The sequence below is a fragment of the Chlamydotis macqueenii genome, chromosome 16, assembly GCF_036417535.1.
Source record: "Chlamydotis macqueenii isolate bChlMac1 chromosome 16, bChlMac1.mat, whole genome shotgun sequence".
In the NCBI taxonomy this organism is placed as follows: Eukaryota; Metazoa; Chordata; class Aves; order Otidiformes; family Otididae; genus Chlamydotis; species Chlamydotis macqueenii.
Genome location: NC_141571.1, coordinates 6733869 through 6749676, shown reverse-complemented (window position 1 = coordinate 6749676; position 15808 = coordinate 6733869). Strand labels below are relative to the sequence as shown.

At 36.0% G+C, this 15808-nt stretch overlaps 1 protein-coding gene across 5 annotated transcripts in view; it reads left to right on the top strand.

Moving 5' to 3' along the window:
* The window catches only part of ZMYND8 (zinc finger MYND-type containing 8), a 56246-nt gene that overhangs the window by 21219 nt on the left and 19219 nt on the right, over nucleotides 1-15808 (top strand). For 4 of the 5 annotated variants that reach the window (XM_010117908.2, XM_086760375.1, XM_086760376.1 and 1 more), the window contains 8 exons: nucleotides 1752-1900; nucleotides 6401-6619; nucleotides 7493-7606; nucleotides 9935-10027; nucleotides 11941-12028; nucleotides 12706-12761; nucleotides 13865-13942; nucleotides 14836-14951. In XM_010117908.2, coding sequence (XP_010116210.2) covers nucleotides 1752-1900; nucleotides 6401-6619; nucleotides 7493-7606; nucleotides 9935-10027; nucleotides 11941-12028; nucleotides 12706-12761; nucleotides 13865-13942; nucleotides 14836-14951 — 913 coding nt within the window. The remainder of the gene's footprint in view (nucleotides 1-1751; nucleotides 1901-6400; nucleotides 6620-7492; nucleotides 7607-9934; nucleotides 10028-11940; nucleotides 12029-12705; nucleotides 12762-13864; nucleotides 13943-14835; nucleotides 14952-15808) is intronic. The other variant, XM_086760377.1, reaches the window with a different exon arrangement.

The following is a 15808-nucleotide window of genomic DNA, read 5'->3' as shown; positions in this document are numbered from 1 at the left end:
TGTTTGGAAAAAAAAAACCACCAAACCCACCAACATTTAGGGTGGTATTAATACCAAAAGGAGCATTTCTCCTTCTCGGTACATGTTCCCGTTGAGTATAAATGCTTTGCTGAAGGCATTACAAGCATTTGTGTGATTGTGCAGTAAATGGGGTCATAGAAAAGAGTTACTCAGAAAAAAAAAAGTTATTTTTTTAGAAAGGTTTTATTCCTCAATTGTTTAGTGTGCTACCACAAAACTAGTACATGTGATAGGGGACTGAAAATATGGGAATGACTGTGTGGAGGATTCAGTTGTTTCTCTATGATATTGATGACCTCTGATCCCTATGGTTTTATCTATCATTTTGTTTTGTTGCATGCGTTAAAAGCTTAAGGAAAAACTAAACATGTTAGACCAACTGTGTTGAACTTTCACTTGTATTTTATGAAGATCGTTTCATTATTCTATGATTGTCTATTACAGCTGACTGCATACTTGTTACTTTTGAAAAGTGTCAGTAAGTTCTTTGTAGTTGAGCTGAACACTTCATGTTCATTAGGAATCATTTAAATTTTGTTCTGAGAAAATGAAGTTGCTAATGCTCTGATTTTTACCTAGGATAAAAATAGGTAAAATCATGAGGTTGTCACTGATTTTTTTTTAAAGTGTGTTAACTCTTTTAAGACTGTAAATAGTTCCTTCTGAATATTCTAATGAACATAAAACAGTGACTAAGTTAAAAAGATGAATTAAAAGTCTTTGAAGAATTCAAATAATTTAACATTATTGGAGGAGTGAAGGAGACAAGAAGATCATCTTAACAGGTATTCATTTGATAGAGCTATGTCTCAATTTCATCGTAATTTTTAAAATAATTTTGCATGTGTTTTATAAAATGCAGTTCAGAGCCACCAGGGCTGCTTAAAATTAAGTTGCTGATGCAATGAGTTTAGACTGTGATAGATGACAACCCATGAGCAACTGAGACACAGGCACGTGCTCCCTTCTGCCAGCTTTGTTACCTGGTGTATTAACTTCAGACACAGAAGCTGTAACTTATTAAACTGCTCTTGTAATTTGCTTGGTTGAATGTGAGAGCTCTGGCTGTAAGAGGCACTGAAAAGTAATGTCACCTTGTGTTTTCTGCTCTGTCTTCCTGTCAAAAGTTACTACTTGACTGGGAGTCTTGTCTTTACAAACCAATTTAGCAGGTACTATAAACAACTAAGTATTTGAGGTAGCCAATTTATTTTTAGGCTATAGGACAATTTCATTTTTTCTATTGACATATTTCAATAAGTTTATTTAAATATGAGAAAAAAAAATGAGGGCTGACTTGCCTCTTGCCATGTTTTAACTTCTGTTACTTATGTTCCTAAACAACATGAGCGAAGCTGTCAGGAATTTTTAATGTTGTTTCTCTGCTTTTAAAGTGTATGACATACATTAGTATAGCACTATGCTAAACTACAGAAATAATTGTTGTTATACTTCAAAAGATACTAAAATTTGAGATGACATGAATGGCCAGAATGCTGTGGGAACATAAAAACATATTTTATGTTAATCTAAGTTACTATATTAATCATTCACTTAACATTGGCATTGTTTAGCAAGTCTGTGCTTCCTCTTTTGTCAGTGACTGGGTTAAAGACAATTGAAAATTTTTATTCTGTTCAGTGAAGGCGTGTGAATGACAAACCACAACCTTGTTTGAATGATTTTCACCAATATGTACTCTTCAACCATATTGTTTGTGTCTGTTATAGATCCCGGCTCTGCCGAACGCACAGCACAAAAAAGGAAATTTCCCAGCCCTCCACATTCCTCTAATGGCCACTCACCACAAGATGCATCAACAAGTCCTATAAAAAAGAAAAAGAAACCTGGTCTATTGAACAGTAATAATAAAGAGCAGGTAAGAGAAGTCATGATCTTGTTATGCTAGAATATGAAACTATTAAGGATGTAGAGAGCACTGATTAAGAGCTCTCTCTTTTTTAGAAAGCTCTATTTTTGTACTCTAAGACGTGGATATTCATTTTTTAAAGCAATGAGTGTAGGAGTTGGCATTATAAGTTGGATTTGGATGTTCTATTATTTTTATTTTTGTTTTACATCTGTATGAGAAAGACCACCTGTGTCCTAGTTTTCGATTTCATAAAGCTAATCAGATACATGCAATTTTGAACAAAAGAATTACGGAGGAATGTAATAACAATAACACCACCAACAATAATAGCTGCTATTAAATAAAACCATTAAAAGGAGATGTTCAGTGGCATGATATCCTAGATTAAGAAAGATCTCATAATGTCAGTGGAAGTCCCTCGTCTGCTTTCAGTCCTACTGTCAATTATTAACATAAGTCCAACTCCTTCCTTGGTACTCTGCAGATTCCCTCCCATTCCTTCAAATTGCTGGGCAGTGTACACTCCTACCAAACTTGTAAAAAGGTCACACTGACAGCACTTTTCAGTCTTCATGCTTAAAATCTTATTTTCAGTGTCTTCTGAATACTGAATTTATAGTGTTTGTTGTAATTCTTAGAAAAACTTGAGTCCAGAAGTCTTTGACAATTTCTGATTTGTTGTATGACGCAAGTGAAGGAATTATATGAAGTGTATTGAATGGCAAATACTGTGAAGTACCTGCATCATCTTGGAGGAGATTACATGAAAGCAGTCTTTAGCCTTTCTGAATTCTCATCTAACTTAATATTGACATGCCTGTGTATTTTTTGAAGTGCCTTTGTGTGTCAATGTTTTCTACCTCAGTCGTATCAACACAGGGTTAAGTTCTGAGCATTTAAAGCATGTTTTCCTGGTGTAACAGCATCCGTATTAAATACTGTCCTGGTACAATTGCACTGGTTAAGGAAGAAAATGAAATTTCTAATCAGTGCAGTTGTCCTGGAAAAAAGACTGTGAGTAAATCAGACCTTGCTAGGGAACAGTCTTACAGTGTCAAGTGTATTTTTTTTAAGGATAATTGGGAGGTCTAATAATAGCATGTGTAGGCATGCTTGCACTAGTTTATTGTGGCCAGTTTGGCTTTTACTGAGCTTCACTGCAGGCTGTATAAATTCCTCTACATCCTGGACTTTTCCTGGAGAGATGTTGCCCCACTGAATTCTGAGCTTCCAACTGTGTACAGTGTAGAGACAGTTTTACAAACAGTGGAATTTAATCTTACGTTATTAATTTCCACTTTTTATTCATGCATTTAAAAGTATACAGGCAAACACAATTACAGTTGTTGAATTTGATACATTCCCCTTGGTAAATCCTTTTCTGTTTTCCAGGTATCTCAGACCTAAAATATTACAGGATAGAATAAAATTATATATCTAATAAAGAAAAGCAATCAGACTTGCTTATTTTGCTCTATTTGTTACAAGTTAGCAAGAAAATACAATCTATTTAGTTTTGTTTAGCTTTTACAAATTGTTTTTAATTTAATATTGTCTTGCATGTCACATTTGAAATGGGCATACCTGAAGATTAGTTTCTCATGTAGGTGCAAAACTCTGCTCTATATGATAGGAGGAGTTATTAAAGATTCTTTTGCTGCTGAACAGATGTGAGCTAAGCACACAGTTACTTGTTTTGCTCTCAGGTTAAGTTCCAAGTATAATGTAGCTGATAGCTGTGGTTCCAGTTGGCTGATAAATGCATTTTGAGGTATGACAACATCACTGGAAACCTCTAACTTAGTATTCTACATTACAAAGTGTGTTGTAATGTTTGAGTATTTCAAGATACCGTTACTAAAGTTGTAGTTGCACGAAGCTTCGTATTACATGTGTGGATGCAGTAACAGATCTTCAGAATGGTGCCAACAGGTATTTAAAGTGTTGAAATACAAGCAAAGAATGACAGAATTGTAGAATATAGCTAAGACAGGTTAAAAATCAGGAACTTCTGACACTTAATTGGTCAATTATAATGTAATTGAGGTTGTCAGCTTGTTTTACTACTAGCTTCAATATTAATTTAAACTGAATATAAATAGTGATCTTTTTTTTTTTCTCCTTGAAACAACACTAAAATACTGTTGTTTTTTCTTCAGTTTTTGATGTCATTCTATAGGTCTTAATATCTTTAATAAAGACTTTAAAACAAGCTGCCACCTATTTGAGCTTGAATTGGCTAGTTGTGAAACAGTTGAGGAAACAAAGCTTTTCTTTCATAACTGCTAAAATTTAAATTCTTAAAACATTTTACTCTGATTAGAACTGGTGGAAAGGCCCTTTAATGCAGTTGAATCATCCATTTTCAGTCCTTTAGTTTTGTTGTTTGAGTCTTTTTTGAGTCTCAGAACCTTTTTTTTGCTTCTTAAACTTGGCTTAGACAAAATAAAGCGATAGATGTCTAAAAGATATAACCATCCTTGAACAGGAAATTAATTCCTCTTATGCTCTAGCAAAAATGAACTGTTTGGATGTTATGGGCTGATTTCTGTGGAGCAGTTTCACAGGTTTTATATTTGTCTGAAAGCAGTATCTTTGATTCTTAGGAGGTTAGTTTGGATATACTGCTTATACCCACTCCAAAGTTAGACTATGTATTAAATTTTTCTGTTAATTGCCCCATTTTTCTGGTAATGCATCTCCACATATATATTATGGAGGCTGTGGTGCATATAGCTGCAAACAAAACATGTTTCTGCACTGTAAATTGCAACTTTCCCTTCTTCACTCTGGGCTTCCACATGCCTTTGCATCTGTTTGAATCATTGTAGTAGCAAGATGTTTCAAGTGTAGTTAAAGCTTTATGCTGTCCATTGTATTCCACAAGATCTCATAGAACCTTCCTTCTGAAAGTCGTGTCATGTTATATGTTTAAATACATATACAGAGAAAGTACAGAAAATAACACTTTGCCCATTTCCGTAGTGGGAGTAAAGTATCTTTGTAGTCGCTCTATCATCTGTAGAATAGAAGATGAGAAACACCAAAACTGATAGAAATTTGAGTGAAATTTTAGGTAGCAGAATGCTCTGGGGATGTTTGTGGGTAACAGTATTATGATAATTGCAGATGATATCTCTTCTGATGTATCTTTTGAGATATAAAATCTTCAACTGCATTGTCACTTCTGCGTCATCTAATTTGACCTTGAAGGTCCTCTGTTCATGCAAATAATTGGACCTTGTCCTTTGTAACTTTAGAAATCTAGAAATATCACAGTCCAAGCTGGCATGCTGGTGGTTTCTGGTGACATTAATTTATGCCCTATGTGACTGATTTTGTACAGGATTCTGCAAAGGTATGGAACATGCATATGCTTGCACTGTTCTGTAAGTCACATGGGCATGTGACAGCTCAAGGGTCTAAGAACTTGCAGATGTGTAAATGGTATAGGACACATGTAAAATTTCCTGAGAACCAAAACAGTTCTGCAAACTACAAGCATTTGGATAGTTACAAGTAATGTCATGTGCAAATGGTTTTACATCAAACAAAAAAAAAATCCCAGTGAATAAACTGCCTAAAACTCTAGACTTTTTTTTCCCTCCATGGCCTCCTCAGCAAACCACCCCAAACAGAAAACTTAACTTCCCTTGTTATTAATAAATAGAATGTAGTTTTCCAAGAAATGTTAACAGCTCTTCAAAGCTGATCTAACAAACTTCAGGTATCTTGGGACCCGTTTTAGCCATCCCAAACTCTTCACTTGTTGTGTCTTGGCATCAGCTGTGTCATCTTTCAGCTGTCTGGGGCTCAAGTGGAGGACTAGTTCATGCAGTTTACAAAGTTAACACTGATTTCTAGTGCAGGCAAACCAGTAGAGATTGAGTCTTAAATTCTGGTACACATTTAAATGGTGGATTAAATCTCTCCTAGTGTTCTTGCTCCTGTAGCAGAGGTGGCTGTTCAGGATGTGTATTTGCTCCTTTGTCATCCTATTGTATACTTTGCCTTATTAATGAAAATCAATACTGGCTTCATTGTACAAAGTTAGGAACTGCTGCCACTGAGGACAAATTTGCATGGTGTTCAACTTCTTGTTTCAGGACTAACTTCTTCAGTTGTCCCAGGTTTAGGTACCACTGAATATCTCAGTACTTATCTTGCACAGCCCCATGGAATTCTGAGTTTAGAGGACCTAATAGCTTCTATAGAAATACTTCTTTCTTAAAGATAAAAATGTTTACTGACTTTTGTTGGATTGCATGTCTTGCACTCGATGCCCTCGCTTGCCACAAAAATTTATTTTCAATCTTGAGTGTAAACTGGCGTTTGACATCTGAATATCTTTATAAAAGATACTGTGCAATGAAAAACATACTGTGCTTGTGTAAATGTTAATAAAACCCTGTAAACTGCTGTTTGCTTATATATTATTAATATTATTATTTGAAAAAATGCAAATTTGTTTTGAAACCAAACCTGTTTTTCTTGCCTACATTTCAGTCAGAACTAAGACATGGTCCGTTTTACTATATGAAGCAGCCACTCACCACAGACCCTGTTGATGTTGTACCACAGGATGGACGGAATGATTTCTATTGCTGGGTTTGTCATCGGGAAGGCCAAGTCCTCTGCTGTGAACTCTGTCCTCGGGTTTATCATGCTAAATGTCTGAAACTGACAGCGGAACCAGAGGGGGATTGGTTTTGCCCAGAATGTGAGGTTAGTTTGATATCAGGAGGAGATTTCTTTCTTGTTTGTGAGATATTGGCAGCTTTTTTGCATTCTGAAATGTTTCTGGTTTATTCCTATATTGCCTGTTGGTAAAGGTATCAGAAAAAATCTGTACAGAGGGGAGGCATCCATTGCTGCTTCACCACTTTCTCTGTACGTGTCCCTGGATTGTGTTCGCCTTCTTACCATGAGTCTTCAACAACCTTTGTGTTTCCATCTCTAGAGAATGCACCATTTCAAAGAGTGATCTCTTCATCAGAAACCTCTAATTCTGAAAACGTTCTACAGTTTTGACTAGTTTAACTTGTGCTTCTTCTAGTGGGCTCATCAGCTCTGCAGCAGTGCAGAAAAAAATTGCACTGTAGGGCCTACATAAACAAGTGGGTATTTTATTATTATTTTTTTTTCTGCAGAGCTGAAGAAAAATTTAATCATCCCTCTCCAATGATTCCTAGGGAAAGAATACTTACTATTCAAGTATTCCCTTTGATCACTTGTTGTATTAGAGCCCAGGTGACCTTCTCACTTGTTCACATTGCTGTGAACCTGCGTTGTATTTGGCAATTTTATGTACTCACACATTCACTTTGTGTAATCTTGAAGATGATGGATAATTTTCTAGTCTTTTCCTCCTCTCCTTTACCCTCCCACCCTCCACCCCCCCTTTTTTTTTTTTAATTAACATACCTGGGAAAAATCCAAGTAAAACAAATATCTCATGTACTTATACTGTATCATCAGAAATGTTTTATTTCGTACAAGATAGTTATTATCTTCAATTTGAATGCTAAAATGTTTCAGTGTAGAATAACTTACCTAGAAATGTTTGCTGACAAAATATTTTTTAATCTTAAATCTTAGAAAATCACAGTTGCAGAATGCATAGAAACACAGAGTAAAGCTATGACAATGCTCACCATTGAACAGCTATCATATTTACTGAAGTTTGCACTACAGAAAATGAAACAGCCAGGGGTAAGAAAGATTTTCCTTTTTTAAAATGTTTGTATCATGTTTGTCATAATCCTGGGTTTTGCTTCCTTTTGTGGATTATGAACCTAGCTGTCCTGACTTAGACTGGGATGGACTTAATTTTCTTCCCAGTAACTGCTGTGTTTTGGATTTAGTATGGGATTTGGTATGTGAAGAATGTTGATAATACGCTGATGTTGTTAGTTGTTGCTAAGAGATCAAGGACTTTTTTCAACTTCCCAGATTTTACTAATGTGCAGGAAACTGGGAGGGATGTAGCCAGTACAGCTGGCCCAAACTGGCCAGAGGAAGTATTCCATACCATAGATGTCATGCTCAGTGTATAAGTGGGGGTTGGCCAGTGGGTAGAAAATCCAGAAATCACTGTTCTGAGATCGCTACTGAGGATCATTCCAAGTTCACTCTCAGTTCTGCTCTGTGATCACTGCTTGGGACAGGCTGTATTGATCATTGAGTCAATGGATGGTGAGAAATTGTGTATCGATCGTTTTGTATATTCTATTATTATTATTATTATTGTTATTTATATCTTCCTTTGCTGTCCTAGTAAACTGTCTTTATCTCAACCGATGATTTGTCTGATTCTCTCCCCTTGCTCTCCCCCTGAACTGGGGGGGGGGGGGGGAGTGAGCGAGCGTCTGTGTGATGCTTAGTTGCAGGCTGGGGTTAAACCACAACACTAGCTTATTTTGTCAGATTGTAACTTCTGTACTGTCTGCCACCTCTCTAGTACAGACAGATTAGTTTAGGCTGTATATATTGTTTTGGAGTGCATTTAAAATGTAGTTTCTTGATGTAACTTCTGGATGTAAGTTCAGTGTACTGAAAATATAATGTGGCTTTCCGGTGGCACATGATGATTTCTCACTCACCAAAAGTGGACAGTGCTGGCTCTGAGATACAAGGGGAGTCAGGAGACATGATCTCTTACCGATATAGTTACATGGGCAAGAATATTATTGATTATACCTGTTGAAAACCTAGCTTCTATCTGTTAGTAGAAATTGTTCTTCCCACAAAAGTTAGTTGTATTATGTATTTCTAAAATGCTGAAGAAATTTTTCTCAGTGTGGTGAAAACCTGTGCCATTAACTTTAATGCACTATGAGATTACTGTTCTATGAATTTTTGTCACAGATATAAAATTGATTTTCCTTCAACTTTATGTATGTCCATGTGTCTGTCTTAGACTCACTTCTCAAAATCACCATGCCTCAAAGTTTCAGCTATTCCAGTCACTCATTCTTGCTTCTAAGTTTCAACAATTCTGGTCAGTTGTTCTTAACCATGCAAGTGTTGCCTTGTTTCCACATGTGTGAAGAAAACAATAAATCAAAATATGATGTGATGGGTTACCAAGGGTTGTCTTAACACCTATTGCCTTCTTGTTCCTGTATGTAAGTTAGAGGAGAGTGTCTCTGTGTCTGCGTTGTTATAGTAAAATATGTTGGGAAAACCAGATGTGCAGAATCATGGGCTCTCTGTAACTCTGATCTCTCTATGATAAGTATTTTAGACGAACAGTTGTGGCGATTTCTGGGAAGGTTACTCTTAAGCACTGACAGATTTTGGCTCTTGAAATCATTTTACTCTGGAGTGGTAAATACTGTCCTATTAGATGGAGCCATTAGAAGCTCTAAGTGCTGCTTTTCAGAAGCAGAGTGTCAGTGTTTGTTTATATTGAATTTGCGAAGTGTTTTAAAAATGTGGGTAGAAAGCTAATGTTTAATGAATGCTACTGAGATATTTTACCCTTTAGGCATCTTACTAATAACCTGCTATTTTGGTACCTGAGTACTTTAATTGGTTGTATTTGAAGAATTGCAGTTCCTCCACATTAGCAGATGTAATGTAGAGTCCCACTGATAAAAGTTAGAATGTATTTGTGTTACCAAGCCACCATTGTTTTGAAGGTTATGATTCTAATGAGAGTTTGAAAAAGAAGTGTGTGTGTGTCCAGTGAATTGGAAATTTAATAAGTGTCTTCATTCTGCTAAAAACTGTCTGTTGAGCTTCATGTGATACTCATTACAAAAAAAACCCTACTGTAAATAATAACAGTACATTTTACAAAACCCCTAACTTTTGCAAGTCGTTACTTCCAGCATATGAAAAGTCAGTTGAATGAGACCTTTTAATTCCTCTTGTTCTGTCAGTACGTTATTACTTCACTAAATTTGATAATTACCTTTAAAGAATTTTCTCTGACATCACGGTTGGAAGTAGTATTAGGAAAAAGAGTATTGTGTCACTGATTAAACTACTCAGTATTAAAAAACAGTGTGATTTTTTTTTTTTTTCCCCTAACAGACAGAGCCATTTCAAAAGCCAGTTTCACTGGATCAACACCCAGATTATGCAGAATATATCTTTCACCCAATGGATCTTTGTACATTAGAGAAGGTTTGTATGAAGCTAAGGGAAAAAGCTTCCTTCAGTTTGATTGCTATCATTAAGATTTCTGGAGTGTTTGATGAGAAGGTGAGAGAGATTGCTTGAAACTGATGGAGGTTTTTTAGTTGTTGAAAATGACAGTTCAGTTACAGCTTAAAAACAATCATATGCCAACTTAACAAGTCCACTATTTTGTCTGAACCAGTAATAAATTCTCAGGAAAAACACTATGAATAAGACAAGCATACGCTTACTTACAGGATAGGAAGGCTCTGCAGAGGGATCTGGGCAGGCTGGATCAATGGGCTGAGGTCAATTGCATGAGGTTTAACAAGGCCAAGTGCTGGGTCCTGCACTTGTGTCACAACAACCCCATGCAACACTACAGGCTTCGGGAAGAGTGGCTGGAATGCTGTCAGACGGAAAAGGACCTGGGGGTGCTGGTTGACAGCCATCTGAATATGAGTGAGCAGTGTGGATGGCCAAGAAGGCAAACAGCATCCTGGATTGTATCAGGAACAGTGTGGCCAAGCAGGAGTAGGGAAGTGATCGTACCCCTGCACTTGACACTGGTGAGGCTGCACCTTGAATATTGCGTGCAGTTTTGGGCCCCTCAGTACAAGAAGGATGTTGAGTTTCTGGAGCGCATTCAGAGAAGGGCAATCAAGTTGGTGAAGGGTCTGGAGAGCAAGTCTTCTGAAGAGTGGCTCAGGGAACTGGAATTGTTTAGTGTGGAGAAGAGGAGGTTGAGGGGAGACCTCAGTGCTCTCTACAACTGCCTGAAAGGAGATTGTAGGGAGGTGGGTGTTGATCTCTTCTCCCAAGTAACCAGCAACAGGATGAGAGGAAATGGTCTCAAGATGCATCAGGGATGTTTAGATGGGATATTAGGAAAAATTTCTTTACTGAAAGAGTGGTCAAGCATTGGAACAGGCTGCCCAGGGAAGTGGCGGGGTCACCATTCCTGGAGGTGTTGAAAAAAATGTAAACATGGCCCTTTGGGACATGGTTTAGTAGGCATGGTGGTGTTGGGTTGACGGTTGGACTTGATGATCTTAGAGATCTCTTCCAACCTTAATGATTCTATTCTGTTCTATTTGTAAGCTATTAATGGATCACTGGTCTATTAATTTGGGACCATGTGAGTGTATATCTAGGGGTGATTCCAGACTCATTTTACTGGTCATTCAAGAAATACTATGATCTCCACTGTACCTGAGATGCGGAAGAAAAAAAGAAACAGTCAAGAGGTGGATAATGGGACTTTCATTATCAATTCAATAATAATTTTAAAGTTTCAAATAATGAAGTTCTCCATTCTCCAAGGCTTAATGAAGAGTGAAGCATTGCAGAGTTTTGTTCTGCTAGGACCTGGTGAGGAGACAGGGTCCTCTATGTCTTTACAGTGGAGGTTGAAGTCTTTATGCTATAAAGATGTAACAAATTTATGTGACTGATTTTATCTAACTGAATTACTTTACCCAGTGGGTAGACTGAAATATCAAACATAATGTTTAGGTACTATGACCAATAATTTTTTTTTCTGGGTGTTGTAAAAATTTAAAAAATAAAAATGTTCTGGAGCAATAATATGTCAGTAGGAGAAATCAAGGACTCTGTTTTCTGAAGAGACATGGGATAGAATACTGTTTCAGGAAATGAACACTTTTTGTTGGAAATGTTAAAGAGGCTGATCTAAATAATTAATTACTTAGAGTTAATTTAGACAGTTCATACATTTTCAGGGTAGTCAAAAGACACCTTGAATTTGACAGATTCCTAAGGTTTTAGAATCATAAGTCTTACAGTAAATATGTAGCCAGTTTTATTAATTGTAGGACTGATAGGAAACAATGCTCAGGAAGAAGCTGTCAGTTTACTCATTTCTATTTCCTGATTAATCCTTAATTTTTTCTTTACAGAATGTCAAAAAGAAAATGTACGGTTGCACTGAAGCTTTTTTGGCTGATGCCAAATGGATTTTGCACAACTGCATTATTTACAATGGGGGTAAGTAGTAATATGTGCTTACATCCTCAAATATGAAACTTTGAAATAGGTAGTCATAGAGCAATTTGTAGACTTCCAGTTGGCAAATGCTGAAATTATCTTCTTGCTAATGACTGTAGTGCCTAAACTCAACAGATTTTTTTTTTTTATTTTTTAACAGCTGGCATACATAAAACTGTAGGACCAAATACAGCCCGTGCTGTCGCTCGCTCATTCCACCTTAAACAAAATTTCAAATAAGTTAGAATCATAGAATGGTTTGGGTTGGAAGTGACCTTAAACATCATGTGGTTCCAATCCCCATCATCTGATTTCAACCCGCGAGTTGCTTTAGCATTTTGCATTGTGCAGCACTTTATGTGAGACCTAATTGAGGAGGTGATACAGCATGTGCCTCACTGAAACGGTGTATCAGTGGTGGGCAGGCTGCAGTAGGTTTCAGAAAGGAATATTTAAAGAGTCACACAATGTTATGTTGAGAAGAAAAGTGCCTACGTTCTGCTTTTGCAGGCATGTAGTTTATACGTACGTGTTTTACGTTGTCTCATTTGATATTCTGTTTGTCTTTAATGTTGACTTTTAAAACTAAGACCTGTTGATTGATATTGATATGATTGATTAGATCGTAATTCTAGCGTAACAATTTTCTTGGTTAAAGCATTTTATTGTTTCCTTAGGAAATCACAAATTGACACAAACAGCAAAAGTAATCATCAAAATCTGTGAGCATGAGGTATGTGTGACCCAATTAACTTAATTGTTCTGTGTTTTTAAAGTGTTCCATTTCATGTATTCTTAAGTGAAATAATGTGTTTTCTAATGTGTATATTGCATAACTATAGTTTTTGTAGGCTTTCTTATGTTTAGATATGCATACCCATGGCCTACAGAATCATTCATTGCTAATATGTCTTCCATAAGGATAATGACTATCTATAATTAAGACTTGAGCGGGGAGGGAAGAGAAAAAAATGTACATACAAATTCTGCATAAAGACACCTATCTTCTAAATGAATATTTGGAGTTGGAAAAAGAGACCCACATCTTCTGATTCATAGATGCGCTTTTGGTGGTTCTTTTGCTGTAGCAATATGAAATTCCTCTGAATAAAAGCAAAAATGACTGCATGCATTCTTAACTGATCATTTGCACTGGTTTTATTTCAGTGGCAATCCATAATGTGACAAAAAATTGCTGTTCAAATGTCATATATTTGAGCAGTATTTCATTGATATAAATTATCTCATGATCTGACCCTTTATATTTATAGAAGTGCTTTCTCCAGTCCTGGGTTGACACAGCAATATCCATGACTCATAAATTCAGAGAATTTCTCAGTTCTTAACGGAACAAAATATATGTACAAGCTGAGCCTGATATATTAACTAGTTTATATAATAAGAGCATAAGGAGCAAAATATTTTAATTTTGGTTCTGCATAAATTATGAAATGGTAATGTCATTAAATGCCCAACTGAGGTTATATTTTTTTCCATTGGAAGAAGTTACGATAAATAATTCTTTATCACTGGAATAAATACAACACCAAACAAAGGGCGGGGTTTTTTTGAGTGGAGTAAATGACAGTAGCATACAATCTGAAGAGTGAGCCATGTAAAAATGTGACTGGTTTATTAACTGGAATGCATACATTACAGGGGTAGAAAAAGATGCGTGTCTGTCAAAACAGTGTTGATTTGACAGCAAGTGTTGATGTATGACCACAAATTTGGGGAAAAATGATGCTAGCAAACTAGACAGGCTAACATAATAATACTAATCACACTTTTGACTCTGTTTAAGGTCTTCAATAACTGTCTGCTTTTTCTTTTCAGATGAATGAAATTGAAGTATGTCCGGAATGTTATTTAGCTGCTTGCCAAAAAAGAGAAAATTGGTTTTGCGAGCCTTGTGTAAGTTATGAATTATGGTAGTCTAGCTAATACATTAAACTAGCAGTTCTCATTTGACTGTTGCTTGTTATCATCTCATTGTTTTAAACCTGTGGTGGTTACTGAGGCAGGGAAAGCTGCTGTAGTTTACCAAGTAGCTTGTGCTTGCACATCCTGCTCTTTGTGGAGTCAGACTGTCTCAAGATGGTTAGCTGTAAGATTGCATGCTTCCACAAAAGGATTGATTCAGTCAGAAATAACTGTAAAGGGTGTCAGCACCCAGTTTACAACTTCTGTATCCTCAAATAGAAGATATCTGCTCCTGGGTCATCTATGCTTACATGTGGTACTTGCACTCAGGGTAGGATTTCTGAAATGTGAATGTCTCCTTCTACAAGTGTGGATCTGAGAATTCAGACTTGATTTTTCTTTTGTAGCGTATTAATAGATTGTCTTTTTTCTAGTTTTGTTGAATACTGTACCAAATTTGGGAAGAGTTCTTAAGATTTGTAAGGAGAAGTGTGTAAGCCGTCAAGTTCTGTCTGGGACTTAAGTGAAAATTAAAGAATTTGAAAGATTGACCCTAGCCTAAATTAGGTTATGTTACATATTTGGAGAGGATTAATAAAAAATAAATTAATTTTAAAATGCAATTACAGTGTGTTTAATTGAGATACTTAAAGTTTTATGGGGTTTTTAAATTTTATTTTATTATTTTGTTGTCTCAGAATTTATTATATATATGTCAAGCATACAGTAAAATGGAATCTTGTATTTGGCAAATGCTTTGTGCGTGTGGTTCTTTATTGAATCTAAATAACACATACAATTAAAAAAAGAAATCATGCTATTTATCAGATTTGAAGGTAATATTGCTTGTAGTTTCTTACTGTGTATTTTGCATCTTCCTCTAGAGCAATCCCCACCCTTTGGTCTGGGCTAAACTCAAAGGCTTTCCATTCTGGCCTGCTAAAGCACTGCGGGATAAAGATGGGCAAGTTGATGCCCGTTTCTTTGGCCAACACGACAGGTGGGAATTTAACCAAAGGATATATTTGGCTATACTTACAAAATTATTGTTGTAATTTTGTGCTCTTAGAATTTTGTATCCTATCTTTTGAACCTTGACCCTAATAAACTATGTAATACTGTAGCATATACAGTCTTAGTTTCTTACATTATGTCTGTAGAATGTAAGTTGTGTGTTTGTAAGATTAATACCCATATAACCTCAGTGAGTATGCAAGTTAGTTCCCTTGTCAGGTTTTGTGCTGCAGAGAAGTGTATTTCTTAAGGTGGAGGAGGCCAATAAAGTTGTTGATGTTTTTTAAAAACAATGGGAATAAGCACACAATTTTAGATTTTGAAAATATAGAAAATACAGTTGAAAATGCCAGTTTTGCTCTGAAAGGAGTTTTCTGTACTTCGTGAACTCGCTGCATGAAGGAAAGCTGTGATGAATACCAGCTGATTTGTCATGAATTGAAAATATAAATCTATACAGTTATAAAAACATATACTGTAAAAAAACCTGTATAGGGCCATGAAATACTTGAGTCGAAGTTCTTGGTATTTTAGTATCTTGGAAGGCACATTTTTACAGTCTGCCTCATTCAATGATAAATAAAATCTGTCCGGTACTTGCTGATAGAACATTTCCTGGCATTGAGGAGTTTGATCACCCTGATGTGTGGTGTAAAATAGAATATTATGTTTTTAAGAATGTACTTGTGAAGTCTTTTTTTTTTTTTCTGACATACTTTTAATGTTCTTCTGCTAACTATGACAGATGGAATGACTGTTTAGTTATGGTTGTGTTACAGTTACATAGACTGTTCTAATAAGGAATATTTTGTCATGTTTGATCAGTGTTTATTTGTATTTTAT